The sequence below is a fragment of the Macrobrachium rosenbergii genome, chromosome 48, assembly GCF_040412425.1.
Source record: "Macrobrachium rosenbergii isolate ZJJX-2024 chromosome 48, ASM4041242v1, whole genome shotgun sequence".
NCBI lineage: Eukaryota > Metazoa > Arthropoda > Malacostraca > Decapoda > Palaemonidae > Macrobrachium > Macrobrachium rosenbergii.
In genome coordinates this window covers 8557075-8575181 of record NC_089788.1, presented here as the reverse complement: position 1 = coordinate 8575181, position 18107 = coordinate 8557075, and the positions used below count along the sequence as shown (strand labels likewise).

Genomic DNA, 18107 nt, shown 5'->3' with positions numbered 1-18107 from the left:
TTTGTTATTATAATAGGCCTAAGGAACAACGGTAATAGTACATGGTCTAATTTTTTAGGGTAATTTTAATTCTTCTATGAGATGCCCTCGGAAGTGGGTCATAGCTTTTATCCGTTTGTTTTATTTTATTATTCTTTTTTTTAGCAAGTAGAGATACCCTTTGTACGGCTCAAGTAAAGTCCACAACCTTGTGTTAAGGTTTAGTTCTTTGGGGTTAGCGGAATTAGTTTTCGGTTGTATTTTCCTCGTTTTTAAGGACACACTCCGCCAAAACTAAATCTGGTAGCTATTGAATAATGAATTTAGGTGCCAGATTGCAAATTTCTGCAGCATTGTACGTCCTAAAACTTAAATATTTTCTCATTTCTTACCTCCGTCCACTTGTATTGAACGCGACTTTCCTGTTTGGTGTTGTTTAGTTATAGGATAATTTGATTATAATAGGGTACAAAATGGTTTAGTGTTCTCCTGTTTTCAAATCTACATAAGAATCATTTTTTCTTTGGAACCTTGTTAATAATTAATTTTATGGGATATTTATCAAATTCTACACTTTGACAATTTTTTCAGTACTGCTTTTAAAGTTTATTAATATCACATCTGGATACATTGAATGATGCAACCATTTTAGTCATAACAAAGAACACGCTGTATCTTTAGTAAGTTTAATAATCCACTAGTAGACTCAGTGGCTGTTTAGAGCCTTTTTTAGATGGTGAATTATTAACTACCATTATCGATTTCCACATCTTCTCCTGAAAAGAAGAATAGCCGCGTAATTAACAATTTTAGAAGAATATTACTATTAATTATTTCCACATCTTCCTTAAACAAAACGAAAAGTAGCCATTTGACTGATAATTCTGGAAGAAGAATGCAATTATCACTTATTTCTACATTTTTCCATGAAAAAGGAGAGTAATCACGAAATGTACAGTTCTAGAAGAAGAAGGCGACTAATACTTATTTCCACGTCTTCCTTAAAAAAAAAAGAAGAGAATAATCGCGTGATTGACATTTCTAGAAGAATACTACAGTTACTTATTTCCACATCTTCCTTGATACGAAAAATAATGATGTAATTGATAATTCTAGAAGACGATTACTATTACTTATTTCCATGTCTTCCTTAAATAAAAAGAAGAATAGTCGCGTGACTGATAATTTTAGAAGGCTACTATTACTTATTTCCACATCTTCCTGAAAAAAATAATAATCGCGTGAGTGACAATTTTAGAAAAAAAAACGACTATTACTTATTTCCACATCTTTCTTTAAAAAAGAATAATCGCTGGATTGATAATTCTAGAAGAAGAATACTATTACTTATTTCCACATCATTGAAAACGAAAAGAATAATCGCGAAATTGACAATTCTAGAAGAAGAACACTACTATTACCTATTTCCAGATCTTCCTTTAAAGAAAAGAAGAATAATCGCGGCATTGATAATTCAAGAAGAATACTACCATTACTTATTTTTACATTTTTTTTAAAGAAAGAAGAATAATCAGATAATCGACAAGTCTAGAAGAAGAATTACTCACCGATGTCACTGTGAACTAAACGACGTCTGGTTTGTTTTGATCTCGATTACGTCAATTTTCAGTTCTCGCCAGTCTCCGTCTCTCGTTTATTATTTTATTTATCCCAACATTTACTTAGAAGGTAAAAACAAACTCATTTTCAATCCCATTTGGGAATGTTTGTTCATTTTGTCGTTTAAGATGTTCATAACATCATCTTTATTATAAAGGTGGATTCATACATGTTGTGGTCAGGTACCCAATAGGTTCTTGGAAGACTTTTAATATTATTAGTGTAGGCAGTGAATAATAACCTAACCTGTAGGACTATAGGCCTACTTCCGAGGTATGTTATAGGAGGCCTATGCTAACCGAGTATGTCATAGCCAGTGACGAGAAATTCTGGTAAAAATTAATCAATTTTTCATGTATTGATAAAGTAGGCGTAGGCTGTATGCTATTTCATTACACATACGCTAGTCAGTGACGTAAGTTAGCATTACAGATTAAAGTACTTTAGCCCAGACTTGTGATCTAAAATAGTGAAGGAAATTTTAATCTTAAAAACTCTGGGTTATCACAGCAGCAAATCATGAAGACAGGAACGAACTGATTAGCTTAATGCCAGGAGTAATCGGGAAATACATTGTAGCTCCTGGTAAGCTCAAGAGCAGGAGTGGGAAATATAGGCTAGATATATCATCATTACTTGCCTAACCCAATGGAAGAGATATAAAACTTCGTAAATCGCTGCTCTTAAATACTTATTCTAACCTAACCGCACTTTGTTTTGGACTGAACATACGCCTAAGTAAATCCTGTCTTCTTTTCGTTGTTATTAGGCAGTTTTGGATCATTAGGCACGTTCGTGGGTATCTGCATATGGTACCTACAAAATATTTTTGAATAAGGGCAAACTGGACTAACGGTTACCCAGTACTTGTAAAATGCGTAACATTTTCTTTCATATTTTAGATTTACAGCCTAAGATATTAATATGCGTTGTAAAATGCATAACATTTTCTTTCATATTTTAGATTTACAGCCTAAGATATTAATGTGCGTTACCCTACAGGTCTCTGATTGTTATATTGATTGTAATTAGCCATAATTAACTTGACACCACAGTTGCAAATGACCACTGATCAGTGACTGTTGTGAAGTGGAACCCCAGCAGGAGAGGAAACCACTTCCTCACAGCCTCAAGTTGTCTCTTTCTCAATTTTTACAGAAAAATAGAATGTTAATGAAAAATAAAAAATAAAAAATTCCAATAAAGATTATTTCTACCAAATATAAAAATTAATATATTGAAGGCTAAATAAATAAAATGTTAAAAGCATTTTATATATGTAGCCTTCAGTATATTAACCTTTATGTTTTTAGATATAATTAATAAATGAAAAATAAAATGTTAATACCTAAATAAAAAATTTTAGAAATTTATCAATTTGACACAATAAAATTGTCAAAAATGAAATGTCTAAGAAAATAAAACTCTCAATATTAGGTTTCACTGCCAGATAATATTCAAGGCAATATTCAGAGTAGGAGGCACAGTCTCACATGAGGCATTATACTACAGTGAATGGATTGGCACAATCAGTTCTACTTGCCTTGTCGACACAGATCATTTACCCCTTGATCTAAGAAGGCAAGAGCTAGGGTTGCGATACATGGCTAGAATGAAAAGTGCTCCCAAAAATCCCTCCTTTCAAGCACTAAAGGAAACAGACTCTCGAAGTTTTTCTGGTACAAGAGCTTCTAAACCATTCCAAATTCGACTGAATGAGGATGTTAGGAATAATCACCTTAAATCCCAGAAAGTCCTGGAAGTAGAATATCCTGTAAATCCTCCATGGCTTATCCCAGAAGCATCAATATGTAAGAAACTGTTTAACAAAAAGGACTGCACTGTAGAAGAGATTAGGGAAAATTCTTAGAGCACGATGTTACCCATACTAATTTTACAAAAATTTATACAGATGGATCTAAGTCAGATAGTGGTGTTGGTTGCGCTGTTATCCTTGGTGATACAGCGTACACAGCTAAATTACCTGACTCTGCATCAATACTTACTGCCGAATTAACAGCCGTAGTGTCTGCCCTAGATTTAGTTTTTCAAAGTAGTGACTCTAATTTTGTCATATACTCAGACTCTAGAAGCACCTTAGAAGCTATTAAAAATTTAATAGCTTTCATCCATTAATTGAAAAAGTTCAGGAGTGGCTTTTTCGTATATATTGTCGACGTAAATCAGTCTCTTTCTGTTGGGTCCCTTCTCACGTGGGGATTCGCGGAAACGAGATGGCAGACAGGGAAGCGAAAGCTGCTAGTATTTTATCAGAAACCTCTTTTAGAAAAGTGCCTCATACAGATCTAAAAGGTCCCATTAGATCTTATGTTTTAAGTAAATGGCAAGAAAGGTGGACTTCTCCCCTTCTTGCCAATAATAAGAAATATAGAAATATTAGGGATAATGTACTACCGTGGTCTTCGTCATTCCAGCTTGACAGACGAACAGAGGTTATTTTAACGAGATTAAGGATTGGGCACACTCGTCTAACCCATCAGTTTATTTTAGAAGGAAGCAGCCCTCCAGAGTGTGCTTACTGTGACGAGACACTAACAGTGGAGCACATTCTGGTGGTCTGCCCCAGATATTTTAATCAAAGAGAGAGATATTTTCAGGGTAAATCCCTGTCTGATATTTTGGGAGATGAAGCAGATATTTCTGCTATCATCTCTTTTTTAAAGTGTATTAAAATTTTTAACGATATTTAATTTTATTTAATTTATTACATCACGTAGAATTTTAATGACAATTTTTTTTTTTGTATATAGCACATCATTCATTAAACTTCATACCCTTATTTATTGGTCACATCACTTCATTTTATTTATTAATCATTTCCTTCATGAATTCATAACTTGAACATAATTTATTTTCTTTCCATTACGGCGCTGAATGGCCTTGTTGGCCCCAGTGCCTGGGCTTTTGCCCTAAATATCATACATCCATCCATCCATCCAGTTCTACTTGCCACAGTTTTTCTAATTTGATATTCTTATACTTTATCAGTAGTCAAAGGAGCCTTTTGATCAAGAGAAAAGACCTAGCCATGAAGAAATGCTGTGCTTTTGTCTGAATGCATTTGCTGTGATATGCATTGTGGTCGTGGTCACTTTTTCATGGATGAAACTGTTGTACAGACCTTTCTGAATATCGTGGGATTTGGCGGTATCTAAGCTAATAACCCATTGGGTTATATTTATCCTTTAGTTTGTGCATAAAAATAGTTTAACAATGACATAGAATACATTTAAGGCCTTTTGGAAGTATGCCTTGGATTAAACAGATGACCATGGTAAGTGGTGTTAAGAAATGCAGATCCTGCAAAATGGTAGTGTTTTGTATAAACTAAAGAAACATATTGTTATGACTTCTATTGATATTTTGGAAAAAGTCTAAGTCATTCAGAAGTAATATTTTACTGAAAGTTCAAAACAATTAGTGCATGTATATGATCAAAGAAAGCTGTTCAAAAGAGAAGATACAGTAAATTGGCGTAATAGTAGCTGAAATTCTAAAAAAAAAAAAAAAAAAAAAGTTTATTAATAGGTATAGAAGCACAAGTAGTCTCATCCAAGTAAATTCATTAATTAAGAATAATTGGTGATGAGACAAAGTACAGTAGCAGGATTCATATTCAAAAAGAAAATGAGGTAAGGTTATATTAATCAAACGTTTTAAAGTCAAGTTTTTTAAAGTTGAAAATAGGAAAAAATTATATTTGGTTATGGATGGAACACGCTTAGAAACATAACAAATCATAAGTCACTTGTTCCAGATGGACAGGTCACTTATGGAAAATACTTTATTATGAAGATGACAAAAATATTGTATGTCAACAATGTAGTGAGTAACTAAGAGGGGTTGCCATCATCAGTATTATTGTTAAAGACAGTGTTACTAATGTATGATATTTTAACAAGGACACAGAATTAAAACTTAGATTATAGTAATTAATAAAAATAAATAATAATACAGAATAGGAAAATTAAATACTGTACAGCAGATTTTCAGGAATCCTTTTGTTGCCCCTAAACATTTGCCTTTATCATTGATTTAGTATTTTGAGGTACAGACACCACCCTACTTACAAACGAGTTACATTGCGGATGGCCGTTTGTATGTTGAATTGTTTGTCAGTTGATTACTGTACTCTTCATGCCTATTTAAGCACAGTATGATATAAAATCAATACAGTACAGTACTGTACGTTTTTTTCATCCTAAAACACAACACACTGTACACATACAGTACTTGATGCACAGAATGGGTGTGCAAAACAAAATTTGAACTTACGATTGGCAAAGGGGAGTGCTCTAAACACAATTTTAATTTGCGATTCTGTTTGTTTGTACCTTTGAATGTTTGTAAGTTGGGTGGTATCTGTAGTTGCTTACCCATGAGGACCACAGCTCTGTAGTCTTCACTTGTATTGGATGGTCCTTTTTGATGGGCTATTATTAATTCACTAATTTGTAATCCTGTGCTGTTTTGTCCACTTCACATTAGGTAGACACCATGTTTTATGAAGTGTTGCTTGTCTTTCCAGAAAATGTCAGAAGACCAGGCAAAAGGTGTAGAGGAAAAGTTGTCCAAGGTTGATCTTACAGATACTCCAGAAAATAAAAGGTTACGACCCCCCTCTCCAGGAAGTGATGTCAGTGCTGACTCTTTCCATTCAGCTGATGATGACGAAACAGATCCTGATGACAGCCCACAGCACGTGTAGGAAGTTACAGTATTTTATTGTGTAAATGTTATATTTGATGTACGAGTACTTTACAATATTTTTAGGTATTACGTATAATTTACTTTCTCCTGTGACTTATAGGATGTTTGTAGTTGTGAAGTAATTGAAACTTCAGTCCATTAAGTCTTTAGAATTTTTTGGATCATCAAGTTGTGATTAAGTAATTGTGTAATGAGTTACATATTTTATAATATTCAAGCCATAATATGCCTTTTTTTTTATAGGTTGGGCAATGACAGATTGTGTGAAGGGTTGAATTTTAATGGTCAGGTTATAGAACCTGATGGTCAGGAAGGACATGTCACAGACAGTACCCCATCAGATGAGGCAAATTTTATCCGTGGTGTCAAGCCAGAAGATATTTGCAATTCACCTGGGGAGGATGATGAGGAAGAAGAATTCCTGAATGAGGAGTATCTCAAAGATTTAGAGTTATCCATGAGTGAAGAGGAGAAAAACGTAAGATCTGGTTGAATTTTTCTCTTGGTTTGATTTTAGTGTTATTGTCACCCTTTGCTAAGTATTCTTCATGGGTAGTAATGGCTACATTTACAGTTCAATACAGTACTATAGTCTTAACCATTAGAATAACTGGATACTATATATCACACATGAACCTGGTAAGACTAGATTTGTACACAGAAAGATGCTGCACAGGTTTTAATGTCTGATTTTAATATGCAGAGTGATTGGTCATTGAAATGGTGAAACTTTATATAAGTAGGATGCACTGGCCAAGTTTGTTACGAATATTTAGGTCTGTATTGATGTCACTGAAAGCTAATGATATCAGTGTACGGGAATAATTTTTTATTTGTCATTTACTTAATAGTCTCAAAGTAGCCCCCCAGCTCATCAGCTGCTTTTGGGTTCTAGCCTTCAGATGAGCAGCAAAATTAATCCTTTTAAGTAATAGACCCCACAGGCTACTATAGCCTGACTTTAACTTTTCAGATATCTTACAGCCAGTAACAGTTCCATATAATTTCCAGCTTAAGTAAACCTTTTTACTTATCTTTCAGTTTAAGAGATACTGTATATTTGCTAAATGCATCAGCTTTAGAAAAGCTGTATATATGCTAAATGCATCAGCTTTAGAAAGGCAGCCTAACAAAAACCATCATAAACATAATTGATAACTAAGAAATTGGTAGATAAGATCTTATAAATTTAGGTGAGGTCTACCTTTCTATGGTAATGATATTTTTTTACTCATGAAACCTTTTTTTGTTTTTGCAGGAAAAGAGAAATGAAAGTTTGAAACACAAGGAAACAGGGAACAGTCATTTCAAAGCAGGTGTTTTTACTGAGGCAATGACTGCATACACAGCGGGGCTCAGAATATGCCCCATCTCATTTCCCAAAGATCGAGCAGTTCTCTTCGCTAACAGAGCTGCTGCCAAAGCAAAGATAGTATGTTACACTGAAAATTTTGTGTATTATTGTATATTACAAACCTCTCAATTTTGAGTGTGCTTACTTAGCAAAAAGGCGAAAGAATCTAGTACTGAATAGCTGTTCAGACTGTGTTAATTGGTGAGAAGAAACCTTTTTCCCATCAGGGTAGATCACACATTTCCTTTCATAGTGTCTTGGTCCTCAGCTCTTGTTAAAAATGGGTGATTGTGCTAGTGATTTCACAAGGTGACCCTGGTAGCTCCCCTGTGGCCACATGCAGAATGGTATCCAGATTTACTAGCTTTGCTGACAGAAGCACTGAGAGAGATTCCCCCTTGACACAATCTTCTATGGCAACTGCACATCGAGAGGTTTTTCCAGTCAGTAGAGTCCCTACCTCTTCACATTTGGAGACTATCCAGTGACTCCTGCGAGCAAGAGGCTTTTCTTGCAGAGCAACATCAGAAAGGTCTGGTTGTCTCAGGTCTTCTTCAGCCGTGTACTAGGGAAAGTGGGCCATCTACTGTGATTAGTGTTGTCAATGGGGTTTCTCTCTAGTCGAAACTACTATTCAACAAGTAGTAGACCTCCTCATTTTTCTCTGAAGGGAAAAACTCCTTATGGTGTCAGCCATCAAAGGATATAGGGCTGCTCCAGGTTTAGTTCTACGTTTGAAGGATGTAAGCCTCTCGTCTTCATGGGAAGTCTCTATGCTTCTCAGGAGTTTTGAGCAGTCCTGTTCCCTGAGAAATCTTAGATCCCCTAAATAGGACCTAACACTGGTGCTTAGAAGCCTCACACGTAGTCCATACAAACCCTTACAGGCTTCGTCAGATAGAAATTTAACCCTCAAGACGGTTTTCCTTTTAGCCTTGGCCTCATCAAAGAGAGTCAGTGAACTTCATGGACTTTCTTTTGACGTTAAACACGAGGGGTTGGGGGTCTGTAGCCTTCGAATTTGTCCCCGGAATTCGTAGCTAAGACTCAAAATCCCTCAGTTCACAATGACAGATTCGAGTCCCCTTCTATCCCTTCCCCTGGAGATTATGTTGTTAATGACCCTGAAGAATTGGTTTTATGTCCTGTCAGGACACTGGGTAACTATCTAAAAAGGCCTTGATATCTCGGTCTGGGTTGTCAAAGACTTTTTGTTAGTACAGGCTGGAACAAAAAGGAAGTGTCCAAGCATACTATCTCCTTTTGGCTACATGAAGTAATCAAGCAAGCCTACAGTTGTTCTTCACATTCAGATGCCAATACAGTGCATGCAAGAGCACATGATGTTAAGGATCTAGGCCCTTCCATCACTTTCAAAAGAACTTGTCAGTTCAAAGTATGTTAAAGGCTGGTACATGGCTTCACCAAACCACCTTCACATCCTTCTATCTGCGGGATGTTGCCCACGGGTCCTTGGACACTTTTTTCTTGGGTTTGGTAGTCGCTACTCAACAGGTTGTGTAGCTCATCCAGGGCCCTTAATGGGACAGGTAGATCTTTCCTAAGATGTTGTTTTTGAAAGTGAGAGTGAATGTGATGGCTGGTCTTCTTCCTTTCTCTTTCTTTTTCTCCTTTACCAGTGGGCAATAGAGAGAATTAATCCGTCGTGCTGGGACTAGTCAGATACAAGTGAGAGAGCCCCATTCCATTGGTTTTTTTGTTGTTCCTACACAATACAAACTATATATGGAAGCAAGTCCCTTCCTCTCTCTTGCAAGGGGAGAAAGGAAATGGCAACAAACAAGGTTGGTGGCTGATGTAAGTTTGTTGTCTCCGACAATTACAGGTTCTTTATATTCCTACAAGACACAATGTAACAGGAGTTCACATTGTCTCTTAACCCAGATGTCTGTCTGCTGAGTAACCTTGTACTTAACAGATCAGAGGCATATGACTCCTTCCTATGTCCTGCTTTGGCCAGGAAGTGAGCCCAGGTGCACTTAACCTCCAGTCGGTTCTGAGGCTTTCTCTGTCCTTCCTCCAAGGGTAAGTCTCCCTTATGTTAAGACCAAAGGTTTGTTCTGTATGTGAACAAATGACAAATTTCAAGTCAATTTGTATTTTTCATAACTAACTAATAAACCTGCAATCTTGAAGTATATGGCCCACCTCAAGCCACCCCTCATTTAGTTACCTGGGTAAAGGAAACTGATGCACTGTCCCCTCCTCCTTTCCGGCATCTTGGCTAGCTCCTATTGCCACCGAAATCCTTGTACTTTTTTTAACCGGACTCCAGCAGGCACCAAAGAATTTTCCTGTACGTTGAGACCGCAGGTTTGTTAATTGTGAAAAATACAAGTTGATTTAAAATTTGTCATTTTGTCAAGTTTTTAGGAAACTAACTTGTTCATTATATAGATAAATTGTATTATTTGTAAAAGCTAAAAACTATCCAGAAAGATTTTCGAACACCCAAACAGTGTTCTTCTGTGGTGTTTACTTTTTTCTTTTACCTTAAACACTGAGAATGAACACTGTTCAGGTGTTCAAAAGGCTTTATTTCAAATTTTTAGTTTTCACAAATTGTACAGTTTATTTATATAGATATGAATTTTTCAATGAACAATAATTTAATTACGACAATGCAAATTTTTTAGCAACTTACTAGAAGATTTTAACTTGGTGGTCTGGCTAAATTTCTTTTACAATAATTATGCAGATTTATACTGAGTGAGTAGTTGATACCAATTCAGTGATGATCTCCAGTGCAATGAAATAATTACCATAGAGCTCAAGAATCAGTCACCCTCCTTCAGAGTAATATTTGACACATTAAGGATAAGAAATCTACCGTAATTTTTGTAGACAGGAACTACAGAATTGGTTTGAGTTCCATAGACCCAGTTCTCTAGTTGTGTAACTGGGATTCTTTTTTCTCACCAATTTAGATACCTCTCTAGTTTACAGTCAAGAGAAAAGATTGTTTGAAAGCAATCCGTAGCTTTGATACGAGTTCAAGCAGCTATTCAGCACTCAGTTTTTCCTCCCTCCATCAGTCTTGTAAACACATGTAAAAGTAAGAGGTTTGTATGTGTAGTATATTGAAATTTGTGTTTTTGTTTACATCTCAGTGTAGCCAACATTAAGGTGCGGCACTTCAGGAAACAGGTAGAAATTTTTTAAGTCAGTGAATTGTTTTAGATTAAACAAGCATGGAAATCACTTGCTGGAAACTTACATTTGATATACAGTAGAATGGCTGTAAAATTGCTTTGTATAAAATGCTACACAAAGCAGCATAGAACAAACAGTAGGGTAAAGTTTTGTATTAAATTTGTAATACAAAAAATTTTATTTATGCTTTGCTATGTAAGAGGGATGAAATTGTGTTGTTTTTTGACAGTAGTCTGTATCTGTATTTTTCTTTGGTGCAGGGTCTTAAAAAGGAGGCTATAAAGGACTGCAGCAAAGCAGTGGATCTTGATGAAACGTACTTGAAAGCTATTCTTCGGCGAGCAACTCTTAATGAAGAAACTGAACAGTTAGACGATGCGCTTCAGGACTTTAAACGAGTTTTAGAGCTTGATTCCTATAACCAAGAAGCACTTCAGGCTGTTAGGGTAAGAAGTCATTATTATTTGTTGCTGTATTGTGATTTATGAACTATTGTGGGTGTTTGAAGTCATTCCACACAAAATTTTATTCAAGAATAAACTCATGTTTCACCTGTGCTGTTTACTAGAAATGTCTGTTCTGCCAAAAATATTGGTAAAGTAAGGTAGGATTGAGAAGATGAATTCTGAACTGAGGGTCATTATGTACTGTCTTGCAGCTTGGTCTGTAGGACTTTCTTCTTGCATACCTGTATAAGGTCTTGTGATGATGGGCTGGATGACAGCAAATTTAAACAAAGAGTTCATTACCCATACTTTTGTTACACAGAAAATCAATGTTTTTTCAGTAAAAACACTTTTTTACTAACACATTAAACATAGAATTGCCTCACTATATTTGAATTGCTGTAGTCATACCAACTTGAAATATCTTGCAAGGAGAAAGGACCCATTGTGCATCCCCAGCCATTGCTCCAGAGTCATTGTGCTTCCAAGGGTTGTCACTGTTTTTCCCATAACTGATATGCCATTAATTTTTTTTTATTCACATACATTTGTTTGCTAAATGCTTCGCTTTGGTGTATTATACTTGTGTTTGAGTGCGCTTATCACTAAGTTACAGTCTCTTTTCCTGTTGGTGGCATTCTCACCACCTCTGTCACTGTGAGTACTTGCTTTCCAGATTTTAAACAAGCTCATCATTCATGTGATTCCTTTAAGTCAGTATGTAAAATTTGCTTGGTTTGCTAAATTCTTGCTTTGGGTTGGGTGAAATTTGCCATTTCCTTATCCAGGTTCACTTAGTCTGTAAATATTTTGCCGTTTTTGCCAGTTCACAGTAATGGTTACTGCAATCCTCTGTCTTTCTTGGGTTTTAATTACTGTATATTATTTTCTTTGCCTTGTATTAAGATATTTTGTTCCTGTTGTTATTTGTATACTTCCATTCAGTTTAATAGTGTTTGGGGATTTATTTTACATTAAGCTTGTCTTCCCATTCTTGTGTAGGCAAGGATGGTATATCTTATAGCTTATTTATGTCATCCTTACACAAGAACACAGGTCTGTAATACCCTCCCTTGATGGCAAACAATATTCCCCTTAGCAGACCTGTCCAGTGTCTACGGTGAACTGTGGACTAGTGGTCCTCCATGCCCAAAGATGAGTGTACAAACATTATTCATCGAACGCTGTAGATGGCAAGTCTTCAGACTCATTTTCATCCCATCATGCTGCAACCATGGCAGCCAAGTCTGGAGTCATGTGCCACCACCTGTCAAGAGTGTGTAACCTGAAGTGACGATCACCCATTTCGTGTCTCGACACCACCTGTCTTCTCACTTGAGAAGGCTTTGCCTCCTTGGGTGTCTCCCTCTCTTGATGCTCACTCTGTCACCCTAGATGGGATCTCCTGGCATCTCCGTCACCTACTTCTATCTTGACTTTCATTCTCTCTCCTCTTCTGTCGCTGCCTCATTCAATTCAACTCTGTCATCGAAGCATTGTGCTAGAGCGGATATCAATATTGGAAGGGGGGAGCAGAGAGTTAGAGAGGGTGATAAGAGAAGAAATGAAGAAGCATTGAGTAGAGAGGTTATTGCTGTGGGAAAGGGGGAGGGAGCAGTGAGCTAGAAAGGGGATCAGTCCTGATTTTCCTTGCTATGAGTGTTCGAGTTTGCCTGTTTTATGATGCAAAGGGTTTGGAGCAAGAGGAGGAAGGCACTGCCAAATGTTTTTTCTAACTTTGTCGTTGCTAGTGCTTCATCAGAAGATGAGAAAGCAAAGTTCAGGAGGTTGCTGCTGTTGGGAGGAAAGGTACTGACTTTCCTCTCGCATCAGAGCACCAGCCTGTAGGGAAAATTTTTCTTTAGAAGATATGTTCTGTTCTCACTTCAAGAGACAAGTTTCATTTGAGAGTAATCTTTCATTACAGAACAATCAAGTTTAGGGAACTTCCTAACTCTCTCTGAAGGGTAAGGTAGAGGCGGCAGAGGAGAGGAGACACTGACAGCTGGAAGTCTCTGACCCTATGTAGTCTTCAAACACTCCATTGCACTGAAGTGAACTGCAGCTCTCTTTATGTCCAGGGAGGGGGCATCCCCTCCATGAAACCAAGGCAAGAAACCCAGACCTCATAGATGACCAGTCTCCAAACTTTAACAATTACCTCTCTTAGCTGGATACTGATCATCGATTCCCCTCCGGTTGAACAGATTTCCCCTTCAGACTGATCAAGATGGAAACAGGACGGTCTGTGTTGGATTTTATCAGATTGGGAGACTTGATGCTTTCTGTGAATCAGGAAAGTGCTCATCCATCACTCCTCCCAGAAGTATCTGAGTTTACCAGATCAGAGCTTGTTACTTTGTATTGTCAACTGCCCTTCAGGTGTTCACACAAGGGTTCACCTTGGTATTGGCTTGGGCCCATTTGTAGGGTATATGCTTGTTGCATTATATACCTGGACAATTGGCTAGTTCAGCTGTCCTCAGAGGCACATTTGCTCCAGAACATAGACCATATCCTCGTATTTGGTCACAAACTGAGGATCAAGACAAACTGGAAAAAGATTTTATGCCAAAGAAGTAGGCAAAGTATCTAGGCGTGCTATGAACTCAACAGCTGCTGGAGTTTTTCCTTTGGACTCTTGTGTCAGCAGGCTCAAGGTGTATCCACCTGTGTTCACTTCAGTGGCAAATGAAGCAACACTGGTTAGCCTCAAATTACTCTTCCACCCAATGTTTAGCTCCCTTGTGCCAGACCTCAGGGTGGCCTTGGCCTGGAAGATGCCTTCCAGCACATTTGGGACAATCTGGATATTTATGCCTTTGCTCCATTCAGCATGATCCACTATGCTGATGATACCAAGTGGGCCATATTGTGATTGGTATCATAGAAGGGGTCTCACTCCAGTTGGAGCTGCTTTTCATCAGGTTGCGCACTTCCTCGTCAGCCTAGTGGAGACAAGCTTTTCTTAGTTTCCGCATTAAAAGGCTATCACCCTTTCTCAAGCCAGGTCTTTAGACTGAAGGGCATAGATTTCTTTGCTTCTATGGAGTTATCTATGTTTTTCAGGAGCTTTGGCCTGTGTAGTGGAATGTGACTCTCAGCCTCCACAACAAAACTCAAGTGCCGTATAAACCCTTTGGGAGACTTGTGACAGAGATCTCACACTAAATGCTGTCTTCTTGCTAGCTTTAGCCCCAACAAAGTGTATTGCAAGTTGCAAGGCCTTTCTTATCTTGCCTGGCCCTCTCTTGTGTTCTCATATACACTGTTCCTAAGTTGGTAGTGAAAACCCAGAACCCATCAGTTTCTGACAGGAGATACAAGAGTTTCTCGTTTCCCTCTCTCTAGGACTTCGTTTGTGGTGATCTGGATGAGGAACTTTTATGTCTGGTGCAGGCCATGTGGTACTACCAAAGAAGGACCCAACCTCTTAAGCCAAAGTGTTGGACCTCTTTTTTGTACTGGCAAGCACTAGAAGTGGCTTCGTGTTGTAATCAGATGGGCTTACGACTTGCCCAGTGAAGTGAACAATCACACAGTTCAGGGAGATGTTCATAAAAGTCAAGGGCATGGGACTGCCCCTTGCATTTCAGAGTAACTTATGGCAGCACAGGTAATGAGGGCAGGTGTTTGGAGATGTCAGACCAAATCTCACTGTAACCAGGGGACATCACCCATAAGTCCCAGAATATATTATCCTTGGGACCAGTGGTGGCTGCACAGCAGGTTGTGCAGTCACCCAAGCTCATCTCAGACAGGAAAGCATCTCTCATAAGGTACTGCGATGGCATAAGTCTAGTTTTAATGGAAAGAGTGACAGGTTCCTCTCATCCTTCTTCCTTTTTTCCCCTTTTTGAGGCAACAACTTGCTGACTATATTTTGGGATAGCCGCAGATGCAGGTAAGCTAAAGTTGAGTAGCCAGTCTTACAGATACTGTTGATAAGATACAACTCTCTCAGTTCTTGATTTAAGTTGGGGTTGAGGGGCAGGAATTATGATTTGAATCCATCAGTTTTTATTGACCAGAGTTTAGCTGCCCAGTAGGGGTCACTTGGCTCTCTCAGATTTTCCTATATGAGTGAGGATCCAGACACTTCTCTCAGAGTCAGGGCCCTATCACTCTGGTATCTTTTACAAGACTGAATAGTAGGTTACAGGAGTCAGTACTACCCTGCTTGCTATCAGGGCATTTTGGATGGAGATTCACCTTACCAGTCAGTTCAGACACTTCCTCTTACCTAAGGTGTGAATCTCTTTCATAAAAGGCAATGGTTTGTATCCCCATAGGAACAGATTACTTATTTTTGAAGTAATTTGCACTTTTCATAGCTATACAAACCTGAACATGTTATCATCCTCCCACCCCAACCACCCAGCTTAGTACCTGTTGCCGTAGGAAGAAGTGTTTGATTCCAGCTCATGCTGAAGAATACTCTTGCATAAAAGGTTCTGGTTTATATATCTTAGAAAACTACAAATTACTTGAAAAAAATTTGAGATAGTCGGGCTGTATGGCTCTATTGCAGTTTACTGTAGTGTAGAATGCAATTTGCCATCTTAGGGATTTCTGATGTTAGAACGTCCTGCAAATGTATGCACCTTTGTTATTAGAATTTATATATATGGTTTGAAGATGTACATTAAATGAATGAACAAATTCAAGAAATTGGGCCTGGCCAAGTGGTAGGATAGTTAAAATTTTATTACTGTATTGCAATTTACTGTATTATAGAATGCAATTTGTCATTAGAGATTTTAAATGTTAGAGCTTTATGCTAGTTATGCATGTGCATCATTAAATGAAATTATAAGTATCCTTAATTGTTGCAGATCATCTTAACTTCTTAACTATTTCAGATAATATTGATGTACATTATATATTTGGTTCTATGTTGTCTTTTATGTTTTCAGCGTCTTCCAGACATGATTAATGAAAGAAATGAAAAGTTGAAGGAAGAAATGATGGGTGAGTACATTACTTTTTGAGGATTTTTCCAGCCAGTTGATGCGATTACTCCATCACCTGTTTGTAGACTGTACTAAAATTCTCGCTCACAGTATATTTAAAAGTTAAATGAATTGCCTTCAGTTCAGATAGGCAAATAGAGGAACAAACCATGATTGTTCATATGAACCATACAAATGAAGCCCTCCATTACATACAGTATTCATTTACCTGAGCCAACTCACAGAAACAGGGATGCAAATCTTCAGTATCTCTCACCCATTCAAGCTTGCCATTTATACTTTTCCATTGCACAAGTAGAGTAAAATACCATGTACTATATACAATCTAGAGAAATTGGGCAGCTACTGGACAAGTAGTGGGTGGCAAGGTTCTCCTGCTTATTTTCAGTTGTATTTATTTTATTGCTTCATGTAAATTTTTTTATTGTATATTTTATTTTTATTTTTTTATTTATCGTTATTATATTTTTAACATTTTTTTTCGTTTTCATTTTTATGTGTTTTTGTATTTGTTAATTTCATTTTTATTTTGATGCCATTTGAGCTAAGCAAATTGCTACAAAACAAAAAATACTTTTCATTAAACATTGCCTAAATGAAGTGCATTTCAGTGAAAAACTGAAAATACTTTTTTTTTTTTTTTTGTTCATTCCTACATACAGTATACCTTATTCCACACTGTGAGGCATAGTGTGGACGGTACTATGGAGCAACAACAAGGTTTTAGAAGCAAAGACCTTTGAGCTGTCGCTGGTAGTGTTATTTGCTTCCATTCATAAAGATTGTGTCTTATGAAGGGTGCAATTCCAGAATGGATTATGAACCTCCCATGAGTACTCATCACCCTCAGCTGGATCAGTGCCTTTGCAAGTGTATCAAATCATAGTCTCATCCTGGCTAGCCTGTCATAAGTTGCTCAACTGTGTTGGGTTCTCATCAAGCAAGGATGGACCTATGCATATCAAGTTCACTATAGATTGACCTCTTAGGCCTCTTAAGCACACTTGGGCATTTCGTCAGGGTCTTAGTTGACAACACTACTGTTGGGGAGATCAGGGAGGAACGAGATCATAATCCCTTTGTTTCCTGGAGGTAAAAATCCCCACCCACCTTGGACAAATAAGATCAACATAGCCTTGTCAGATCTTCCTTCAGTGGTCACTTGAATGTCTAAAAGGTTCTGGTGTTTATGGGGGGGGGGGATGTCTTTCCCAGATCTTCTCACTTCATTTGTCAACATCAAACTGCCACTGTCTGTACTGCTGTCTGTTTGGGTAGTGGACATCATGGTTAGGCCTCTCTCTCTCTCATCAGACTAATGTGACACTCTTGGTTGGGGTTCAGACTTCAGTGAACTCTTGACTTACCCTTATGACATCCCTTTGGCCACAGTTGAGTGGTTCCTGGGCCTCACAGATCTCATCAGACAACTCCAGATGTTTTCTCACTTGGAGGGCAGTACCACAGAGGGTCTTCATTTTCACACATGATTATACATAGCCTCCAAGAGAGTGGCCTTTTGGAAGCAGCTGCAACACCAGTAGCTATCTCCACATCAAGTATCTTGTTCCAGTTCCCTTTATCAAGGCAAGTTTTCATGGGCCAGTACTGAATGCAACAAATGGGTAGAAATCCACCCACACCTGTTACTATGCTAACAAGCTACTTAGCTATTCAAGGTTACACATCTTCTCTAATTGGCTTTCCTTCAGGATGGTTTAGAGCTTAGGAAACATATCTAATTTGCACATCATATTCCATGGTTTATAGTTAAATCGCCAGGTCTGGACATGACTTTGGTACTGCACAGCCTAATTATACTCCCCTTAT

The 18107-nt window shown here is 37.6% G+C and overlaps 1 protein-coding gene across 1 annotated transcript in view; it reads left to right on the top strand.

The window, feature by feature from the left end:
- LOC136831244 (tetratricopeptide repeat protein 1-like) overlaps window positions 1–18107 on the top strand; it is a 234660-nt gene that overhangs the window by 214280 nt on the left and 2273 nt on the right. The window contains exons 2-6 of the mRNA XM_067091297.1: window positions 6149–6324; window positions 6574–6808; window positions 7589–7762; window positions 11119–11304; window positions 16221–16275. Of these exons, the coding sequence (XP_066947398.1) occupies window positions 6152–6324; window positions 6574–6808; window positions 7589–7762; window positions 11119–11304; window positions 16221–16275 (823 nt within the window). The 5' untranslated portion in view covers window positions 6149–6151. The remainder of the gene's footprint in view (window positions 1–6148; window positions 6325–6573; window positions 6809–7588; window positions 7763–11118; window positions 11305–16220; window positions 16276–18107) is intronic.